The 18218-nt window shown below is 46.0% G+C and overlaps 4 protein-coding genes across 4 annotated transcripts; all 4 read right to left on the bottom strand.

Annotated features, from left to right (window-relative positions):
* Positions 1-7551: 7551 nt before the first annotated feature.
* LOC145399082 (uncharacterized) lies at positions 7552-8572 on the bottom strand. Its single transcript, XM_080271836.1, has 2 exons — positions 8458-8572; positions 7552-8363 (listed from the first exon to the last, which is right to left on the bottom strand). Exons 1-2 carry the CDS (start codon positions 8570-8572, stop codon positions 7552-7554), a joined length of 927 nt encoding a protein of 308 aa, XP_080127962.1.
* Positions 8573-8738: 166 nt separating this feature from the next.
* LOC145399081 (uncharacterized) lies at positions 8739-9416 on the bottom strand. Its single transcript, XM_080271835.1, has one exon. It carries the CDS (start codon positions 9414-9416, stop codon positions 8739-8741), a length of 678 nt encoding a protein of 225 aa, XP_080127961.1.
* A 77-nt stretch (positions 9417-9493) lies between these two features.
* Positions 9494-9907, bottom strand: LOC145399080 (uncharacterized). Its single transcript, XM_080271834.1, has one exon. The coding sequence runs from the start codon at positions 9905-9907 to the stop codon at positions 9494-9496; it is 414 nt and encodes a 137-aa protein (XP_080127960.1).
* Positions 9908-11365: 1458 nt separating this feature from the next.
* On the bottom strand, positions 11366-11905 carry LOC145399079 (uncharacterized). The gene has a single exon (XM_080271833.1). It carries the CDS (start codon positions 11903-11905, stop codon positions 11366-11368), a length of 540 nt encoding a protein of 179 aa, XP_080127959.1.
* Between the last annotated feature and the right edge of the window lie 6313 nt (positions 11906-18218).

The raw sequence follows: 18218 nt of genomic DNA, 5'->3' as shown, positions 1-18218 counted from the left end.
TGAGTGAGTGTGTGCGTGTGTGCGTGTGAGGAGAGGCCAGGCTTATACTAGCATTCTAAGACCAGGCTTTTGTTGTTCGTAATCTTCCTCCATCTCTTTTCTTATTCCTTTCTGTCCTGTCACCCTTCATATACTCATTTCTCCTCTCACCCGTTAGATCCTTCTCTCTCTCCTTCGCCTCTCAGATTCCTTCTCACCTCTCCTTCTTCCATCCCTACATTTTCCCCCTCTCATATGACACTTACTGCCCCTTCCTCTTTCCTCCATCCCTCCCTGTTCATCTCCATTCCCTCACCTTTTCTCTTTTTCCCTTCATTACCCTTCCTCTCCCTCACAGTCCCACCTTTTCTCCCTTCCCCCACACCCTTATACTTCCCCTCTCTCCCCTCCCCTCCTCCCCTCCGCCTTTCTTCCTTACCTACACCCCTCGTCTTTCTCGCCTCATCCCTTCTTCTACCTTCCCTCCCATCTCTTCATCCCCTTTCCCCTTACATCCTTACCTACGAGTTATTCCTCACTCTTTCTTTTTATCTCCTCTCACACAATCTCCCTCATACCTACCTCCTGTCTTATTCTCTTCCCTCTCCTAATCCCTTTCTTTCCTTTCCCCAATTCCTGTCTTCAACGTCCCTTACTTTTCCCCATTCCCATTCCTACCACACACTTCCTTTCGTCTTCTGTCTTCCTCCTCTCTCCTATCTCTTTCTTGCCCTTTCTACCTCCTCGTTTATTTTCTCCTTCCCTCACTCCCATCTCGTGACCACCCCCTTACCCTCCCACTTCCCCCTCCTCTCACTCCCTCCTTAAGCTCTCCCCTCAGCTCTCCCTCATTCTTTACACTCTACCTTTTTCTCGCACCCCACATTTTTATAGTTACCCCTCTTTATGGTCTAATAAATACTCTCGTTTTCTTTTTTTTTCTTTTTTTTTTTTTTTACGTGTCCGACTCTGGGCAAAGGCTTCAAGGCTTATTCCCAAGTACCAGTAGTCATCCTTGGGGCCCAGTAGTCCTCCTACATCACCACATGTCACCACTTCGGCGCTAACATCCACGATCAATATTGAATATATGCTAGGGCTGTCTCATACGGGACTGGTGTACTGGTATTAACGGGGGTACTTTTATGACATGTCGGCGGATGATCTGGTAGATCAGAAAAGTCTGCTTTTTAAGAAATTCATATCCTTAAACTGTTCCCTGCCCCATCCGGGATTCGAACCTGGGTCCATTAGGACTGCAGACGCCTTTCTACTGATTCTGCCACCGCCTACCCCTATATCTACCTCACTGCTCACCTTAATTCATATTTTTACTGGATCACATTCCTATATTTACCAATCTCTCTCTCTCTCTCTCTCTCTCTCTCTCTCTCTCTCTCTCTCTCTCTCTCTCTCTCTCTCTCTCTCTCTCTCATTTTTAGTCTCTAACACATAAAATCACTGTCAAACGCACACAGACACATCCTAGCATCCACTAATTTACAAACACACACTCACACACCATTAAACACATTCAGAGTCAGTCATTGTCTGCAGAGTTTTTACACATTAATTGTCTCATGATCTTGCAATCTTGCATTTGTCATTTTACTAATCCATTAAATATGAGGATGTCATTTTAAGCTTTTCTTTTAAAAACCACACGAACATGACTACAAATACGAAGCCGACAAACCACAGGCAAAAAGGTAAAAAAAAAAAAAAGTGAAAAAGGACTTTAAATACAAAAGAATTACATGTTTTCAGATTCTCATCATTGACGGTTTTCTGCTTCAGACCACCAGCGATTTTTCCTTTTTTTTTTTTTTTAACTACGGTGATACGTGTGGTAACGAAGGGGATGAGAGAGAGAGAGAGAGAGAGAGAGAGAGAGAGAGAGAGAGAGAGAGAGAGAGAGAGAAAGAGAAGGGGGGGGAGAAGGAAAGGAGAAAATAAGAAGGGAAGGATAGGAGAAGGAAACGGAAGGGAAAGAGAAATAAAAAGGAAGGAAGAGGTAGTGAAAAGGAGACGAGGGGGGAAGGAAGAATACGGGGAAAGGGGAAGTGAAGTAGAGAAGAAAGAAAGGAAAGGGAGGGAGAAAGAAAGTGGGAAAAGGAAAGAAGAAAGTAGAGGGCAAGAGACTGAGGAAGACAGAAGAACGGAGAGAGAGAGAAAGGGAAAGGATGAGGGAGTGAGAGGAGTTAAAAGGAGGCTGTCAACACAAGGAGAGGTCTAGAACTATAGACAGACCTAACTGAGAGGGAGGTGGAGGAGTGGGGTATGGGAGAAAAAACAAGAGAGAGGCAGGGAGAAACAAAACAAAAACAAAAACGAGAAAAAAGGAGAGAGAGAGAGAGAGAGAGAGAGAGAGAGAGAGAGAGAGAGAGAGAGAGAGAGAAAGGGACAGAGAAAGGAAGAGAGAAAGAGAGAGAGAAGGAAGGAAGGGTAAAAGGTAAAGGGAAAAGTGGAAGAAGAGAGAGAAAGGGATAGAGGAAGTGAGAAAAAAAAAAAAGGAAGAAGAAAGAGAGGAGCTGAGGAAAGATGAGAGTGAAAGAAAGCGGAGAGGGAGGGAGGGCACAGAGAAAGGGAGAATGGGGAGATGGAGGGAGGGCAAAGAGAAAGGGAGAGGGAGGGGGTGAGAGGATTATTAGACGACTGAGCACAATGAGAGACCAAGAACTATAGCCTCGACTGACCCGGGAGACCATGGAGGGTCGGGATGCTAGGGACGACCAACACCATCCTAGCTATGATCAAGACAGCATCCCTTTCACGGCAGCGGCAGCGGCGGCTAGACATCTTATTCGTGAGATATCGCTTTAAATTTTTGAGTTGTCTGAAATGTAATGAGAAAACTGGGAGGAAGTACGTAACGATCACCGTGTTACAAAGGATATGAAATGTGATGACAAATCTAAAAAAAAAAAAAAAAAATGCATGTAGGGTTCTTTTGTGGATTTGCCTCCGGTTGACGAAAGAACGGACAAATGCAACTCATATATAAGAAGCCGAATTCTATTTTTTTTTTTTTTAAGTCAGTGCCCATCAATGAAAAGCCGAATCGTAAATTTTTGCCAACTAATCTCCATTTTAAGGGACAAGACGTGTGATTATTAATGTGTACCTCATAACGCTGATGGTGTAGATTTTTGTAACTTTATAAAATTTTATATGTGAACTGAAAGGTGCTGCGTACCAACAGAGCAGTAGATTCATATTAATGTAACTAAATGGGAGTGTTACATGAGAACTGATAGTGTTGCGTAACTAAGGAAAAGTAACTGTTAGGTAAATACTCGTAAAATTAGAGGGGAAAAATATCATAGCTACACAGCCTTTGAGAGGTGACGGTAAGTCTTGCCTTGCCGTTACAACAGTGATATTTAATTGGTGGCATTTCTAAGCATCATAGTGTGCATTGGTGAGATACCGTAACATTAGATGTGGTGACGTCAAACAATCATGAACGTTTAACACATATAAATTTTAGGGAAGATCTCTTTTAGCCAAGGGAGTAAGAAGAGGCCTATATATCAGTTTTATCACACACACACACACACACACACACACACACACACAGTTATAAAATAGTACTGACGAAACAGCGATCTGAGATAACAAAGGTGAACAAACCACAAATAAATGAGAGTGGCAAACAGTATAATATTAGGCAAGAGACGACAGGGAACATCAGAGAAACTGCATGTACTAAAAACAATAGACTGGGCAGGTACGGTACTGGGGTGAACGTACTGGCTGGGGCGCTGGGGAGGTGTGTCGTGTTGCTTCGACCACGCAAGGACGCAGCGACGCACGAACCTATGGCCGTCTTATTACTTAGAAAGGTGCAATACAGGTGTGCTATATACTGTACTACTGCCGAGGGAGGCTGGCTAAGAGGATTACGGGTATAGCATTATTACGAGCGAGAGAGAGAGAGAGAGAGAGAGAGAGAGAGAGAGAGAGAGAGGCGAACAAATAGTGGGAGAGAAGTGTCTGAGTGGAATACAAATCCGTATGAGAAAAAAGTGAAATACAATATTACTGAAAGTTCTGCGTCTGTGAATGTGGTGTTCACTGGAAATGTTTGAGAATAAAAGGAATAAAGAATGTGAGATATTAGAAAAAAGGGAATAACTGAGGTGTAAGAGCAAAGCATAAATCTTGAAATGTTGGGGAGTTGCTTGAAACAGATGGCCTTCCCAGCCATCTTGTTAATAACCCTGGTATAAGCTGCTTTGGTGCTTTGATCTGATAAAGTACCGTGCGAGAAGTGAGCATAAAGTAAGTAAAGTGTGACAACAAACTGCAAGTGATATCTTGATGTGCAGGGAGTAGAGTTATGCATTGTGTAACTTAGTTTCTGAGATGTTTCTACTAAGCTGCATAAACTTGTCGCTTGTCTGGTGTTTGCAAAAATAACGTTAAAAACACAGTCTTTTTATTAGGGGATTCATGGAGATTGTTCCAAAATTTTTCCGTTCCAAGGGTGTGTCACTGAATGAACAGCATCTTCTGGTGACCATAACCATCAAATAAAAGTAACTGAACTGAAGGGATTTAGTGTGAATAAATAACAAATGAGAAAGCAATGAGTACATGTGAATGATGCACAGTGTGAGAAGTGCATATGCAATGAGTAAAATGTGAAAAGAAAGTATGAGTGCATAGTGAAGGTTTTGTTTAAAAAAATGTAAGGGTGATGTGAGTGTACTAGTACAAATATGTCCTTGGATGAATGTAACAGAATAAGTAAAGCTGTGAGTCGAGAGAGTTATAGTACCGGTATGTGACGTGAGCTTAATTATGCGTTAGTACCTGTGATTGAGTAGTAAGAATAGAATGAGTAATGTGTGAGTAGGATGTTAGCTCACGTTATTTGAGTTCAAGAATGAATATCAGCCTCTGTTTCAGTGTAAGTGATAGGTTGGGCAATGGCGTGAATGTTGGGTGTGTGAGGTTAGCTGTTGTGGCAGAGTCGAGAGAAGTAACCTAAGTTCTCTTTCTCTTCCAGGGTATTTTCTTCATTCATCTCACATTTATGGTAGGTGTGTCTTGATACACTTTCTTCTTTGATACTCTTGTTTTCTCTCGTCTTTTCTCATTTGCCTTCTTTGTCCTTAAGCACTTTCCAGTCTTTACTTTTGGATTATTCCTGTCTCGTCTGTTATGACTCTATGCTATAATTCTTTAGTGTTGATTTTTTTGTCACTTCTTCCATTTATATTTGATTTTTTTTTTTTTTTCGTGAGGAAGAAGGAACCAAAGGCAACGAGCCCGCAGAACTGTTCCTTCCAAGAAAAACGAAATACAAGAGAGAGCCAAATTCAAGATCCATTCATTTCGAGATGCCTGGACACACTGCGTTTGAAATGCTGGAGATCATAGGAACCAGGAAATACAGACAGAGGGAGACAGTTCCAGAGTTGACCTGTTGCATAAATGAAGGACTGGGAGTAACGGTTAACTCTTGCATCAGAGAGCTGGATAGAAAAGGGGTGAGAGTTCGCTGCTAGACGGGTGCTACGCACCCGTCGTAGAAGTGGAGGAATGCATGCAGAAGTTCAGAGGAAGAGTGACCATTGAAGTAGCGATAGAAAAGAGATAAAAATGCAACAGTGCGGCGAAGAGACAGTGGTTGAAGGGAGTCAGTAAGAGGGGGAGGGTTAATGAAACGAAAAGCCTTTGACTCCACCCTATTGAGAAGAGCTGTATGCGGGGAACCTCCCCACACATGACAGTTGTACTCCACCCAGGGGCGAATAAACCCCTTTATAGAGTCAACAATTGTGCAGGGGTAAAGAAGGAACGGAGTCGGCTTAGCACACCCAATCTCTTGGAAGCAGATTTTACAAGAGATGCAATATGAACTTTCCAAGATAAGTGCCGAGTAAATGAAACCCCAAGCATGTTCAACGATGATGCAGGATTAAGCTAAATATTATTAAATATTAGTGTGTATACCTGTGGATGATCCTGTCGGGTTGATAGGTGGAAAAACTGAGTCTTTGATGCATTAAAAACAACCAGATTATTTTCACCCCAGTCAGAGACACGAGCCAAGTCAAACATTAGATGTGGCACAGCCTCAACCCTTGTTTGTTGAAGTAACTGCTGAGATGGACGTTGTGGGAATCGAATGGAAAGGTGAAGGGTGGAGTCATCAGCTTATGAGTGGATAGGGTTAGATGTACAGCTTAGAAGGTCATTGATGAATATAAGGAAGAGAGTTGGTGAGAGGACAGAGCCCTGAGGAACACTACTGTAACCGCCCCGCTTCCCCCACCAACGGACCCCAAGTATGACTGTAACCGCCTGCACTCTCGGAGGGAGAAACGGGTAATGAAACCTGCCCAGCTGGACTCGACTATTTATTCGGTCATACCTGGAATTGCAATTTTACTATCTCAGTATGTTATAATGGCATCACGCATTGTTATAACACTTGGTCATACACATAATTACAATTTACCAAAGTTTACCTCGTATACACATATCGCTTTAATTCTTGTCCTTACTTTCCTACATTTATAATCGGATTATGTCGTGACATCAACCACGTGCAGATCAATAAGCATTCTTAAAGTATGCAAGGGCAACTCACTCGTGGCGGGTCCAATTCTCATCTTACAGTATCAGTGTGTGGGTAGGGGTTTGAAGTACACAACACTAGTCCCTCACAGGCGTAATATTCATAGTAACACTTCCACGGGATGGACGTGGAGTCGCACATCGCTTGACCTCCCCCCTTTTGCAGTCTCTGTCTAGTAAATCCAAGGATCGACATCACTTCGTCCCTCACTCATCCCTGACTACCCACACACTGCCCCCACACTCGCCCATAGCATCTATTCTAAGGCCTGGTGTTCATTATAGCTAGACTAATGGATGTTATGCTGACACGACCGTACATACATATAAACACCATCCTTGTGCCTCTCTCTCTCTCTCCTACACTCTCTCTCTCTCTGTCTCTCTCTCTCTCCCTTTCTCTCTCTCTCTCTCTCTCTCTCTCTCTCTCTCTCTCTTTACTGCATTAGATGCAGTAAGACTCCCCCCGTTGGTCGGTTACGACTAATACTATATACACTTTCACTCGCACCTCCCTTCCAGCAGACACAGCTTGTTTGCTGGGCGTGTTAGGGTTTTGCGTGTGGACGTCCTGACCTTGACATGCCTCACCACACCATCGTCACCGGGATTCGCCTCTACCAGTCTTTCCAGAACCCAGTGATTATGGGGTACATTCCAATCCGTCACCAATACCAGGTCTCCCACTTGGAAATTACACAACCGCTTGAAATGCTTCTGGTATTGTCGTAAGGATGGTAAGTACACCTTCAACCATCGCTTCCAGAACTGGTCCGCTAGGAACTTTGCATGCTTCCAACTCTTCCGGTAGATGTCCCCTACAGGTTCTTCGGCCTTACCTCCTAATGGGGAGTGAGGTACAGTCTTAGGGCACATAATATGCATTGGAGTAAGTGCTTCGAGGTCGCTGACGTGATTGGAGGTCGGGGCGATGGGCCTTCCGTTGACTATCTCCTCCACTTTGCAAAAGAATGTGTGGAGTTACTCATCGTCCACAACTTGCACGCCTACTACCGCTTGCAAGACCTTCCTGACTGTCTGGATCTGTCGCTCCCATACACCGCCCATGTGCGATGCATGCGGTGGGTTGAACCCCCACTCAATTCCCTTCCTCAACAGTGAATTGAAGATCTTGTCATGCTTCTCCCAGCTGAGAGCTGTGGCCCAGAGCTCCTTATTTGCTCTAATCATGTTTGTTCCATTGTCGGAATGAATGCGCTCCGGTACACCCCTCCTTGCCGAGAAGTGCGTTATTGCATTGAGGAATGAATCAGCGTCTAGTCCATCAAGAATGTCCAGGTGTATGGCTCTTGTGTTCAGGTAAGTGAACAGACAACCCCACCACTTCACCCATTTCCTACCCTGCTTTGCGATGAATGGTCTAAAGCAGTCCACACCAGTGTGTGTGAATGGTGCCTTCACCATGCATACCCTGTCGGCAGGGAGGTTAGCTTGTCTTTGCAGTGACTCCTTCCAATTGACTCGGCGACAAATGAGACACCGTTTTAGCACACAGTCAATCAGCCTTGGTCCCTTGGGCACCCAGAACTCCTGGCGCATTACTGCTAGTATATGTTCTCTTCCTGAGTGTCCAGCCTTGTTCTTATGGGTTTCTCTTACTATTAGCTCTGTGACATGGTGGTCCCGTGGCACCAGCATGGGGTATTTGCTGTCCGTCATCAAGGGGGCTTTCTCCAACTGTCCTCCAGCACGGAGGAGTCCGTCCTCCCCCAGGTGCGGCTCCACCGGGAACAGTGGGCTCGTTTTCCTAAGTTTTCCTTCAGGTCCTTTATCTCGGGATCATAATATTCCCATTGTACACAACCCAACACTGCCGCTCGAGACGCTCGGAGCTCACTCACCCTCAGTCTTGATTTGTCAACTTGCCTTGGTCCTCACATTTGCCTCCAATACAAAAACCTTCTAATCCATAAAACTCCCCACAGCAGCTTGTGCCAGGACGAGTATCTGGACCACAATCTCGCCAGCGGGTCTTCTCCATGCTTAGCCCCCATTGCCATAGATGTAGCATCCCCCTTTACTTCTGGGTCCGTCCCCAGGTCGAGTATAAGTCGGGGCTCTTGCGGCTAGTGATTTTTCTCTTGCCGGAGAAAGTTGGGCCCTTCAAACCATCTACACCCTCCGTTCAGTTCGTAGCAACTCAGTCCTCATGTCGCGTCATCTGCTGGGTTCAGTATTGAACCCACGTGCCTCCATTGGGTCACTTCTGATTGTTTGTGTATGGCCGCAACTCGACTGGCTACGAAGGTGTGAAACCACCTCTCTGTGTTACGTATATACTGTAGTACTATCACACTGTCTGTCCAGAAGATGGACCCTCCCACGTCGGCCGATAGCTCGTGCCTTAATGGCTTGTCAACCTTGACAGCCAATGCGGCAGCACATAACTCCAGACGGGGTATAGTCAGCTGTTTTAGCGAGGCCAGTTTGGCCTTTCCGTAGACAAAGGCACAACGAACGTCTCTGGTCCCATCAGAGATCCTCAGGTATGATACTACTCCATACGCCACTTGCGAAGGATCACAGAAGTGATGTAGTTGAAATGACATTCCCTTTCCACTTCTTGGGTCATAGCACCGTGGTATCCTGAAATCTGTGAGGTGAGTTAATTCTACCAGCCACTGTCGCCACTGCACCTCACTGCTGTCAGATATAGCCTCGTCCCACCCTTTCTTCCTCTTGCATTCCTCTTGAAAGATGACCTTGGAGCGAATGAGGAATGGTGCAAGGAATTCGAGCGGATCATATACTGATCTGATTACACGCAAGAGATCCTTCCTTGTAACTGACCCCCCTTGCTCAAAGAGTTTGATGACCACTGCCATTTGGTCCTTCTCCAGGTCCCACCTTACTCCAAGTGCTCGTTCCGCAGGAAGAGGCTTGCGTTCTATGTCGATCTCCTTTACTTCCTTATGCCTCTCTGATTCGGGAATGGATTCGAGTACAGTACTTCCTTACTGTTGCTCGCCCACTTGGTGAGTCTGAAGCCACCCAGCGAGGTGACGTGTCGCAGTTGTTCTGCCAACCTTACTCCTTCGTCAGCAGATTGCATTGAGATAAGCAGGTCGTCCACATAAAAATTCCACTGGGCATCCACCATGTTGTCAGGACATACATCTCTGTGATCTAGAAAGGTTTGTTTTAAAGCATACGAGGCACATGACGGACTCCAGACCCCACCGAAAAGGTGCACCGTCATCCAGTATGTTAGGGGACTCCGCTGTACATCCCCTTCTAGCCACCAAAGAAATCGTAGGGCGTCCCTGTGTTCCGGAGCTACCTTGATCTGGTGAAACATAGCCTTTATGTCCGCCATGAGGGCCACTGACCCTTGGCGAAACCGGAGGAATACCCACAGCAGTTTGTTATTTAGATGAGGCCCTTGTAGCACCTGGCTGTTTAAAGACACCGACCCACATTCTGCTGCACAGTCGAATACAATGTGCACCTTTCCGGGATGTTTGGGTTTAACATCGGATGGTGTGGCAGATACCAGGACACGTAAGGCCTTGCGTGAAGTTCGTTATGAGGCACCGATTCGGCATAGCCTTTATCTAGTAGCAGCTCCATCTCTTCTGCATAGCGCTGGCATAAGGGCGGGTTTCTGAGCAGCCTCTTCTTCAGGCTCTCTAACCTCCTCAATGCCATTAACTTGTTCTCTGGGAGCTTGGGTGAATTTCGTCTGAATGGTATAGGGAGCTGGTAGTGCCCCATCACCTTTGTCGCCATGCTTGACCACAATTTTATCACCCTATTGTCTTTAATGGACAGGCCATCTCCCTTCTTCAAGTAACTTGCATCTAGTTCCAAAACTGTCGCACTTGCTCCTCCAATCGTGTTTCCTGGGAATTGTTGTCCACTACAGCCACACATCCTACCCCCTCTGGTCTGTCTTCTACCTCAGCACAAGGTTGTACAGGTCCGCTGACGGTCCATCCCAGCGATGTCCTTATCGCAAAGGGTTCTCCACTGCTCCCTGCCCTGACCTCCAAGGGTGTCAATGCTTGCGGAGCATCAAGACCAATCAATAATTGCATCTCACCTTCATACGTGTTCAGTGGCTCTATTCCCTCCAAATGACTCCATCGTGCTGTGTCCTGTACAGTGGCTACTAAATCCTTCAGGGAGTCACTGAGTGACAATCACCCCATGCAGCGATGTCTTCCGGTTTGGTTTACGGGAATGCCCGCTGCTAACTACTAAGTCTTATCTCCTCAGTTCGCTGCACCGTCACCTGAGTTATAGTGTCTTTTGTTACCCATACGGTTCTCCGTGGTGCCTCCAGCCTCCTTGCCAACTGGGACGTACAGAAGGTTCGGTTGCTGCCAAAGTCTAAAAGTGCTCTCGTCTGGACTACGGCATCCAAGCCTTTACTAGCCGCCTTCACTTCAATAATGGGCAACACCACCTTGCACAGCTGCCCATGTATCCGCGTTGTTCTTGCCGTTGCGGTGAGTCATTCGTTCCCGCCTTTTGCCCCTTTCAAGCTTGGGCCTCTTAAGTGTTCCCTCCTTTCTTCAACTCCCATGGCACGGAATTTCTTGCAACCCACCAGGGTGTGCAGCCCCCCGCACAGCTGACACAAGTCTCTCTCATTTGCAGGTTCGTCATCACCAGTGGTGGCCAAGCCGATCACACGCCCATCTGGATTCCTTCTAACACCAACCTCGGTGGATTGCTTGGTGGTTGCTCCCCTTTCCTTGGTTCTCCTCCTCACACACACTCTGTTCGCTTCCTCCAGGATAAAGGTTTTCAACCATTTAACACCGGGATATTACCCGTATCGTTTGTTGTGGGCATAAGTTTCATCCTCATACCGCATAAGTGCCCTTTCAGGCAACCGACGCGACAGCACGTCCACTGAGCGAACGGTGTTCAACTCCTGCAATCTGCCGATTGTCTCCAGACTCAGAATACAAGACCCCAACTTGTTGACGAATTTTTTAAGGCCACCCTCATCCTCACCTTTGATCAAGGACCCTTCAAGTATTCCTTCCACAATCTCTCGGACGAACTGATGTCTGTCTCCATATCTGTTCTCCAAGATGGCCATCGCCTTCTCATAACCCTCTCTTGGGTCCAAATAGTTGCATGTTTGTAGCGTGTTCCTGACAGGCATTGCACATGCTTGCATGAGCGTCTGCAGCTTATATTCCTCTGGGACTGCGGCCATCCTTATGTGTTGTTCGAATGCACGAATGAACTCCCAATACTCCCTCCGGCTATTCCCTTCGAAGATTGGTAGTTGGGTCTGTGGCAACCTCATGGCTGCAATCATTTCCTTCAAGCCAGAAGCTATCACCTCCATGCCCATAGGGGCAGCGCATGTCAGCTCTTCCGTTCCTGATCTAGTCAGTTTCGGGTTCCCTGACCTCTACCACCCTGGCCCTGGTTTGCTAACTGTTGACTCTTCTTGATGTAGAGTCGCGGCCTCTTGCATCTGTTCCTGCTCCCCCCACTGGGTTCCCCTAGTCTCCCACATTTGTTTGTCTTCCGTGCAATAACCATGTCTTGGCCTCTTTGCCGATCCTTCGTGTACTGCTATAGTCTCTGGCTGCACCTGTGGCCTCAAGCTCGTCTCGTTCCTCCCTTCCATTCCCATCAAGTTCTCCAACTGTGTCAAGCAATCATGGATCGCTTTGTTCTGTTCGTGCAGGGTTTGCAGAGTCGGCAGGAGGGCTCTCATGCACGCTCACGTGCCTCAGCCAGTCTGCCTTCAACTGCCAGCCACTTCTCTAAGCATTCTTGCAGCCCAGATTCAGCCCTCTCCTCCTCTCTTTGTTCCATCATCGTCCCCGCAGCCTCCGTCTCGTACTCCTCTCCCCCCGTTGCTTCCCTTGCCTTCTCGACTATCCTTTGAGCCGTTCCATGGGTTACGTTCTGCCCGTCATGTTCCGCACGTTCCTTTCCTTCTGGGTTGTCCATGCCGATATGTTCCGCCTGGTATGTTCCGCCCAGTATGTTAGGTTGGGTTCTGCCCGGTATGTTAGGTTGGGTTCTGCCCGGTATGTTAGGTTGGGTTCTGCCCGGTATGTTAGGTTGGGTTCTGCCCGGTATGTTAGGTTGGGTTCTGCCCGGTATGTTAGGTTGGATTCCGCCCGGTATGTTGGGTTGGGTTCTGCCCAGTATGTTAGGTCGGGTTCCGCCCGGTATGTTGAGTTGGGTTCCGCCCGGTATGTTTGGTTCCGCCCTCTTTTCCCTCTTTTTTTTTTTTTTTTTTTTTAACTCTCTTAGTCACACTCTCGTTCATGCAGCGTTTATCCCATCACACTCCAAAGAGCCAGACAGCGAGCACTAAGCTTTGCCTTTCAAGTATAGTGGCACACCAGAACCTTCTCTATGACAGCCTAGTATCAATCACAACTCTTAATATCCAAGGTGCACCAATTAGTTTTAATTCACAACCTTATAGCACATAATCGACGTTACGATATCAATACCGACCTCCTGAATATTACACTCACATTTCTCACATTTAATGTGTCACGATTATTTAACATCGTCTGGGACACGGGCGATAAATTCCTACCCAGTACGTAAACTAACGTATTTTTCTTCACAATGCACCAGACGTAACGTATCAACTCCCGGCTTTCAATCGCCTGAGTAAAGTTGCTTATCAACACTCGCGGTCCTGTGGAGTCTTCCCGCTCACAACCCAAGATGTCCTGAGTGGCGGTGTCACCGATCGTAGGTAGGCCGCCTCCGTAGACTTTAACACCCCCAGCGCTGTCGTAGGTCGTGGTCGGGCCCGCTTCCCTCACCAATGGACTCCAAGTATGACTGTAACCGCCTGCACTCTCGGAGGGGGAAACGGGTAATGAAACCCGCCCAGCTGGACTCGACTATTTATTCGGTCATACCTGGAATTGCAATTTTACTATCTCAGTATGTTATAATGGCATCACGCATTGTTATAACACTTGGTCATACACATGATTACAATTTACCAAAGTTTACCTCGTATACACATATCGCTTTAATTCTCGTCCTTACTTTCCTACATTTATAATCGGATTATGTCGTGACATCAACAACGTGCAGATCAATAAGCATTCTTAAAGTAAGCAAGGGCAACTCACTTGTGGCGGGTCCAATTCTCGTCTTACAGTATCAGTGTGTGGGTAGAGGTGTGAAGTACGCAACACTAGTCCCACACGGGCGTAATATTCGTAGTAACACATTCACGGGAAGGACATGGAGTCGCACATCGCTTCAACTCCCTCCTTTTGGAGTCTCCGTCTAGTAAATCCAAGGATCGACGTCACTTCGTCCCTTACTCGTCCCTGACTATCCACACACTGCCCCCACACTCGCCCATAGCGTCTATTCTAAGGCCTGGTGTTCATTATAGCTAGACTCATGGATGTTATGCTGACACGACCGTACATACATATAAACACAGTGTCAGCATCCTTGTGCCTCTCTCTCTCTCTCTCTCTCTCTCTCTCTCCCTCTCTCTCTCTCTCTCCCACTCTCTCTCTCTCTCTCTCTCTCTCTCTTTACTGCATTAGATGCGGTAAGAACCACTGTTGATAGATCTAGGAAAAGAACGATGGCCGTCTACAACAGCGGCTATAGAACGACCAGAAAGAGAGCTAGAGATGAAGGCACAGATAGAAGGATAGAAACCGTAAGAGGGCAGTTTGGAAATTAAAGATTTATGCCAGACTCGATCGAAAGCCTTTGAGATGTCAAGTGCAATGGCAAAACTTTCGCCAAAGTCCCGAAAGGAGGATGACCAGGAGTCTGAAAGGTAGGTGAGAAGATCGCCAGTGGAGCGTCCGTGATGGAACCCATACTGACGATCAGAAAAAAGGTTGTGATAGGAAAGATGCTACGTTATGTTTTTCTTTTTTTTCTTTTTTTTATAACTTACATAACTCTGGTGAAATGCCCGTGTTGCTGAGTTTGTCTGAAGTTGTGTGTGCTGTGATAACTTACTTAATATTGTTTCAGAGTGACCCAAATGTTTTACAATTACTGAATGCAGAGTTATTGTATTCAGTGTTCTATGTTATAGTGTTCCTTAAGTTATGCATACAGAGTTGTGTTGAAGTGATCTATACTATGATACTGAGGCTATGCACTGAGTTTTGGGTGTTGTGTTGTTCAAGTGATCCATGCAGTGATGTGTTGGCGAGGTAAATTGTACAGTATTTTTAAAAATATGGATAAAGGGGCGTGTTGTATGTTGAATTGACCTACAGTGTTCTGTGGTGTGCTTCAGGAGCAGCCTATGCGGGTGTCTGCTACAGAGCTTCCTCCTGGCCATGGTTTGGAGTCTACACCACCGCGAGTCTGAGGAGCCACCCTTCATGGTGAAATTGATGGATGAATGAATGATAGATGGATAAATAAATGGACTGATGGATGCATAGATGGATGGATAGAAAGCTGGACAGATTGGGAGATAGATAAATAGATAGATCGAAAACAGACTGGAAGGCAGAAACAACTTACAGATAAATGATGGCAGGTAGACACTTGACAGGTATATGGCAGGCAGGAGACTGAGGGCATCAGACCGAAAACAGACAAGCACGGCTGATAAGATGTTACATATACTAGTACACCTAAGGGCAGTACATAACATCCACGCCCCCCAACAAACTCACGCACGCACACACACACACACGCACGTACGCATACGTGTGAGCACACACACACACACACACACACACACACACACACAACGTGAGCACTATACATTAATTTGTTGCCAGTATATATACGTAGGCTACAAAGTAAACAGGGATACGGTAGACAGCTCACAGTGAAGGGAGATGATATTAAGAAGATAAGAATGATGAAAGCCAACACAATGCAAATTCAAGTAATGCAGAAGTGTGAGGACTTTCAGCTAGAAAGTATATGAGCAAAAAGGTATAAGGAAAGCAACCAGCAGATTTAGGTAGGTAGAGGACAGGCAGAGAGGAATATACAGGCAAGTGAACAGGACAGGTGGGGACGGGTAGGCAAGCAAGCAGGTGGACGATAGGTGGGGAAGGGTAGGAGGGGAAGAAGACAGAGGACTGGTAGGAAGGGGTAGATGGGCTTGCAGGTAGATGGTAGGTAGGAAGGGGTAAGCAAGCATGAATACAGAGGACTGGCAGCGAAGAGAAGGCAGGGAAAATGGTAGGCACAGAAAGTGACTGGAGGGCAAAAAGTGAGATATGAGGTGCTTGGAGTGATGCGGCACGTGTGAGGCATCTGTGATTGTCATATGGGCCTCATTTTGTCTTTTTGTGTGCAAGTCTGTGTGTGTCTGTTATTCACGCAAACCTTCCACTGTAACACTTAAAGTTGAAAATAAACTGTAATTCTATCGCATGTGTCAAAATCGCACAACACTGGATGCTCCACTTTTCTTTTTTCTCTCAGTGAATCCTCCGAAATATCGGAATGAAACCGCTGGGATTTTGTAAAGCATCACTGCTTCAACAGAAACAACAGCAGCGATTAGTAGCTGCCTAAAGATAAGATGTAGAGAAAGAACCTATGCAACTGTTATATCAGACACCCATAAAGACGGCACTGTTAGATTCATGATCCGTCAGAAGCGGACAGAAGTAGAAGACACAGTCACCACAATTAAAAACAAATGAACACTGGTCAGTAGCTTCTTTGCAATATATAACAGCTGGACGAAAAGGATAAGGGAGTGGCAACACAGATTAAGAATGTTCAGGCAGAAAACGAACAAGGAGATATGCAGTTCTCTGCTGCTCTTGATGGTGATAGAGAGGATGATGGTGGTAAAACTTAAAAAGTGTATATTAAAACTGTTTATACAAGAACTGTGATCCTCTCTTTTTCTTTCAGGCGATGTGCACTGATTTGCTGTCCATTATGTTCGACGTAGTGAACCTTTGCATCTTCTGGCCGCTGCGTTCGAGTAAATTCGTATGTGATATTAGTAGTCCCATTCTTCTCGTTAGCTTTGGAGACCTTCTAGCATCTCTACCTTGTCCATTTATTTCTTCATATAGCGCTTGAGGACGCAGCCACGGACACAGACACGCACACATACATTCGACCACTCGCGCGCGCGCGCACACACACACACACACACACACACACACACACACACACACACACACACACACCACTAAAAATCCTACTCTTCCTCCACACCACAAACATCAACGAACCCCATCTTTCCCTTTCCCCAGCGGGCAGTATGCGCTTCGGTGCTGCTGCTGCTACTGGTGTTGCCAACCTCGCCCTGCGCCCCGTGTCGGCCTTCCTGCTGTACCGGGTCGTGCAGGACAGGACCAGGGGTGAACCGGGAGGAAGGAGACCGAAAACACCCAATCTACCCCCAGGCTTTGGTGGACTTGTGGCCAGTTCGTTAAGGCCACTTTATTTACCATTTACTACAAAGGTCTTTCTGTTCTGATTCTTGCGGGACAGAGACAGGGAGGGGGGAGATACAAAAGAAACAAATACTAATTTACTTATTCTGTCTGCACACTTAGGGACCTATGCGCAGTAAATTAAGCCTTTGCTCACCACTGGCTACTTGGAAATTAAATTCTTGATCGCTGACATTTCCATTTTTATACAGCTAGATAATCACTGCCACTCAAGAAGGTAACCCCTTGAATATGATGGCATTTTAAACAATATCCTGACAACTTTAGACAATATTACGGATCTTACAAATGACATTCAAGATTTAAGTAATTAAGAGAAGCGGCACACACAGACGCAGGTGCAGCCAGTCGCGTCACCTACGAGAAAATTGACAGACCGCCCCCAAGCCATAGAACCCGAGACCGGCTCCACACCCACGTCCTCGCCACCACCACGCCCGCCACCACCATCAAGCACCACCACCCTCGGCAAGAACAAGCCCGCGTTAATATTAAAAAGATACTGTTTGTGGTAGTCCCTCTAATTTAATAATATCTACGGGGCCTCCAAGCATAATGACTAGTTAGCAACAGTTGACACACAAAAATAATGAAGTGATTAAGTGATTCACTGAATCTGTGGCAAAGTCCTGAGTCTTCAGCAAAATCAAGAGTTAGTCATAAATTTCGTTTTTTATAGTGATGTTTCCATAGGGAAGGTAGGTTCAGAGCTACCTTATGGGTAAAGTTATATGTAAGGGAACATCCTTGGCTATTGACCACCGGGAGAAATATCGTAACTGAGGAGTATGTCATGCACTGCAGTCCAATAAAGCAACCTATTCTCTGTTTAGTTTTTGTTACTTTCAGACGGTTTTATTCGGTTTAGTTGAGGCTTTTTAACTCCAAATCGATGGCTTTTCCCTACTGTATTCTTAATCGATTCAAATTTGGGGGAGACCTTATGTATCTAAGAGATAGAATATACTATAACTATGAATAACCCCTCCATTATTACAAGCCCTTTGCATGTTGAATAAAATCGTCTGAAAACAGAGTAAATAAAAAACATGTCATCGGATTGAAAGGGTTAAACAAGGTGTGAGCTATAGCTTCACTAACCCTTTCACCACACAAGGTACCCAACTAAGGTTAATAAAATCACCTGGAAGTAGCAAGTCAAAACCAACAGGGTATGTCACCTGGTTCAAGGGGTTAAAGATATCATTGGGTTCTTTAAGATTTCTCATCGCTATTCGTCGTCTGAAT

The sequence above is a fragment of the Coenobita brevimanus genome, chromosome 47 (genome assembly GCF_032717465.1).
Source record: "Coenobita brevimanus isolate Jiangsu-jjx chromosome 47, ASM3271746v2, whole genome shotgun sequence".
Classification (NCBI taxonomy): Eukaryota; Metazoa; Arthropoda; class Malacostraca; order Decapoda; family Coenobitidae; genus Coenobita; species Coenobita brevimanus.
Note: the sequence above shows the minus strand (reverse complement) of the source record. Positions and strands in the feature narration are given on the sequence as shown.

Excerpts from the sequence above, each read along its gene's own strand:
- LOC145399082 (XM_080271836.1), bottom strand. The coding sequence starts at position 8,572 with ATGGAGAAGACCCGCTGGCGAGATTGTGGTCCAGATACTCGTCCTGGC. Across the intron at positions 8,364-8,457 it reads AGGCAAATGTGAGGACCAAG|ATAAAGGACCTGAAGGAAAA; the intron begins GCAAGTTGACAA and ends TATGATCCCGAG.
- LOC145399081 (XM_080271835.1), bottom strand. The coding sequence starts at position 9,416 with ATGGCAGTGGTCATCAAACTCTTTGAGCAAGGGGGGTCAGTTACAAGG.
- LOC145399080 (XM_080271834.1), bottom strand. The coding sequence starts at position 9,907 with ATGGCGGACATAAAGGCTATGTTTCACCAGATCAAGGTAGCTCCGGAA.
- LOC145399079 (XM_080271833.1), bottom strand. The coding sequence starts at position 11,905 with ATGGGCATGGAGGTGATAGCTTCTGGCTTGAAGGAAATGATTGCAGCC.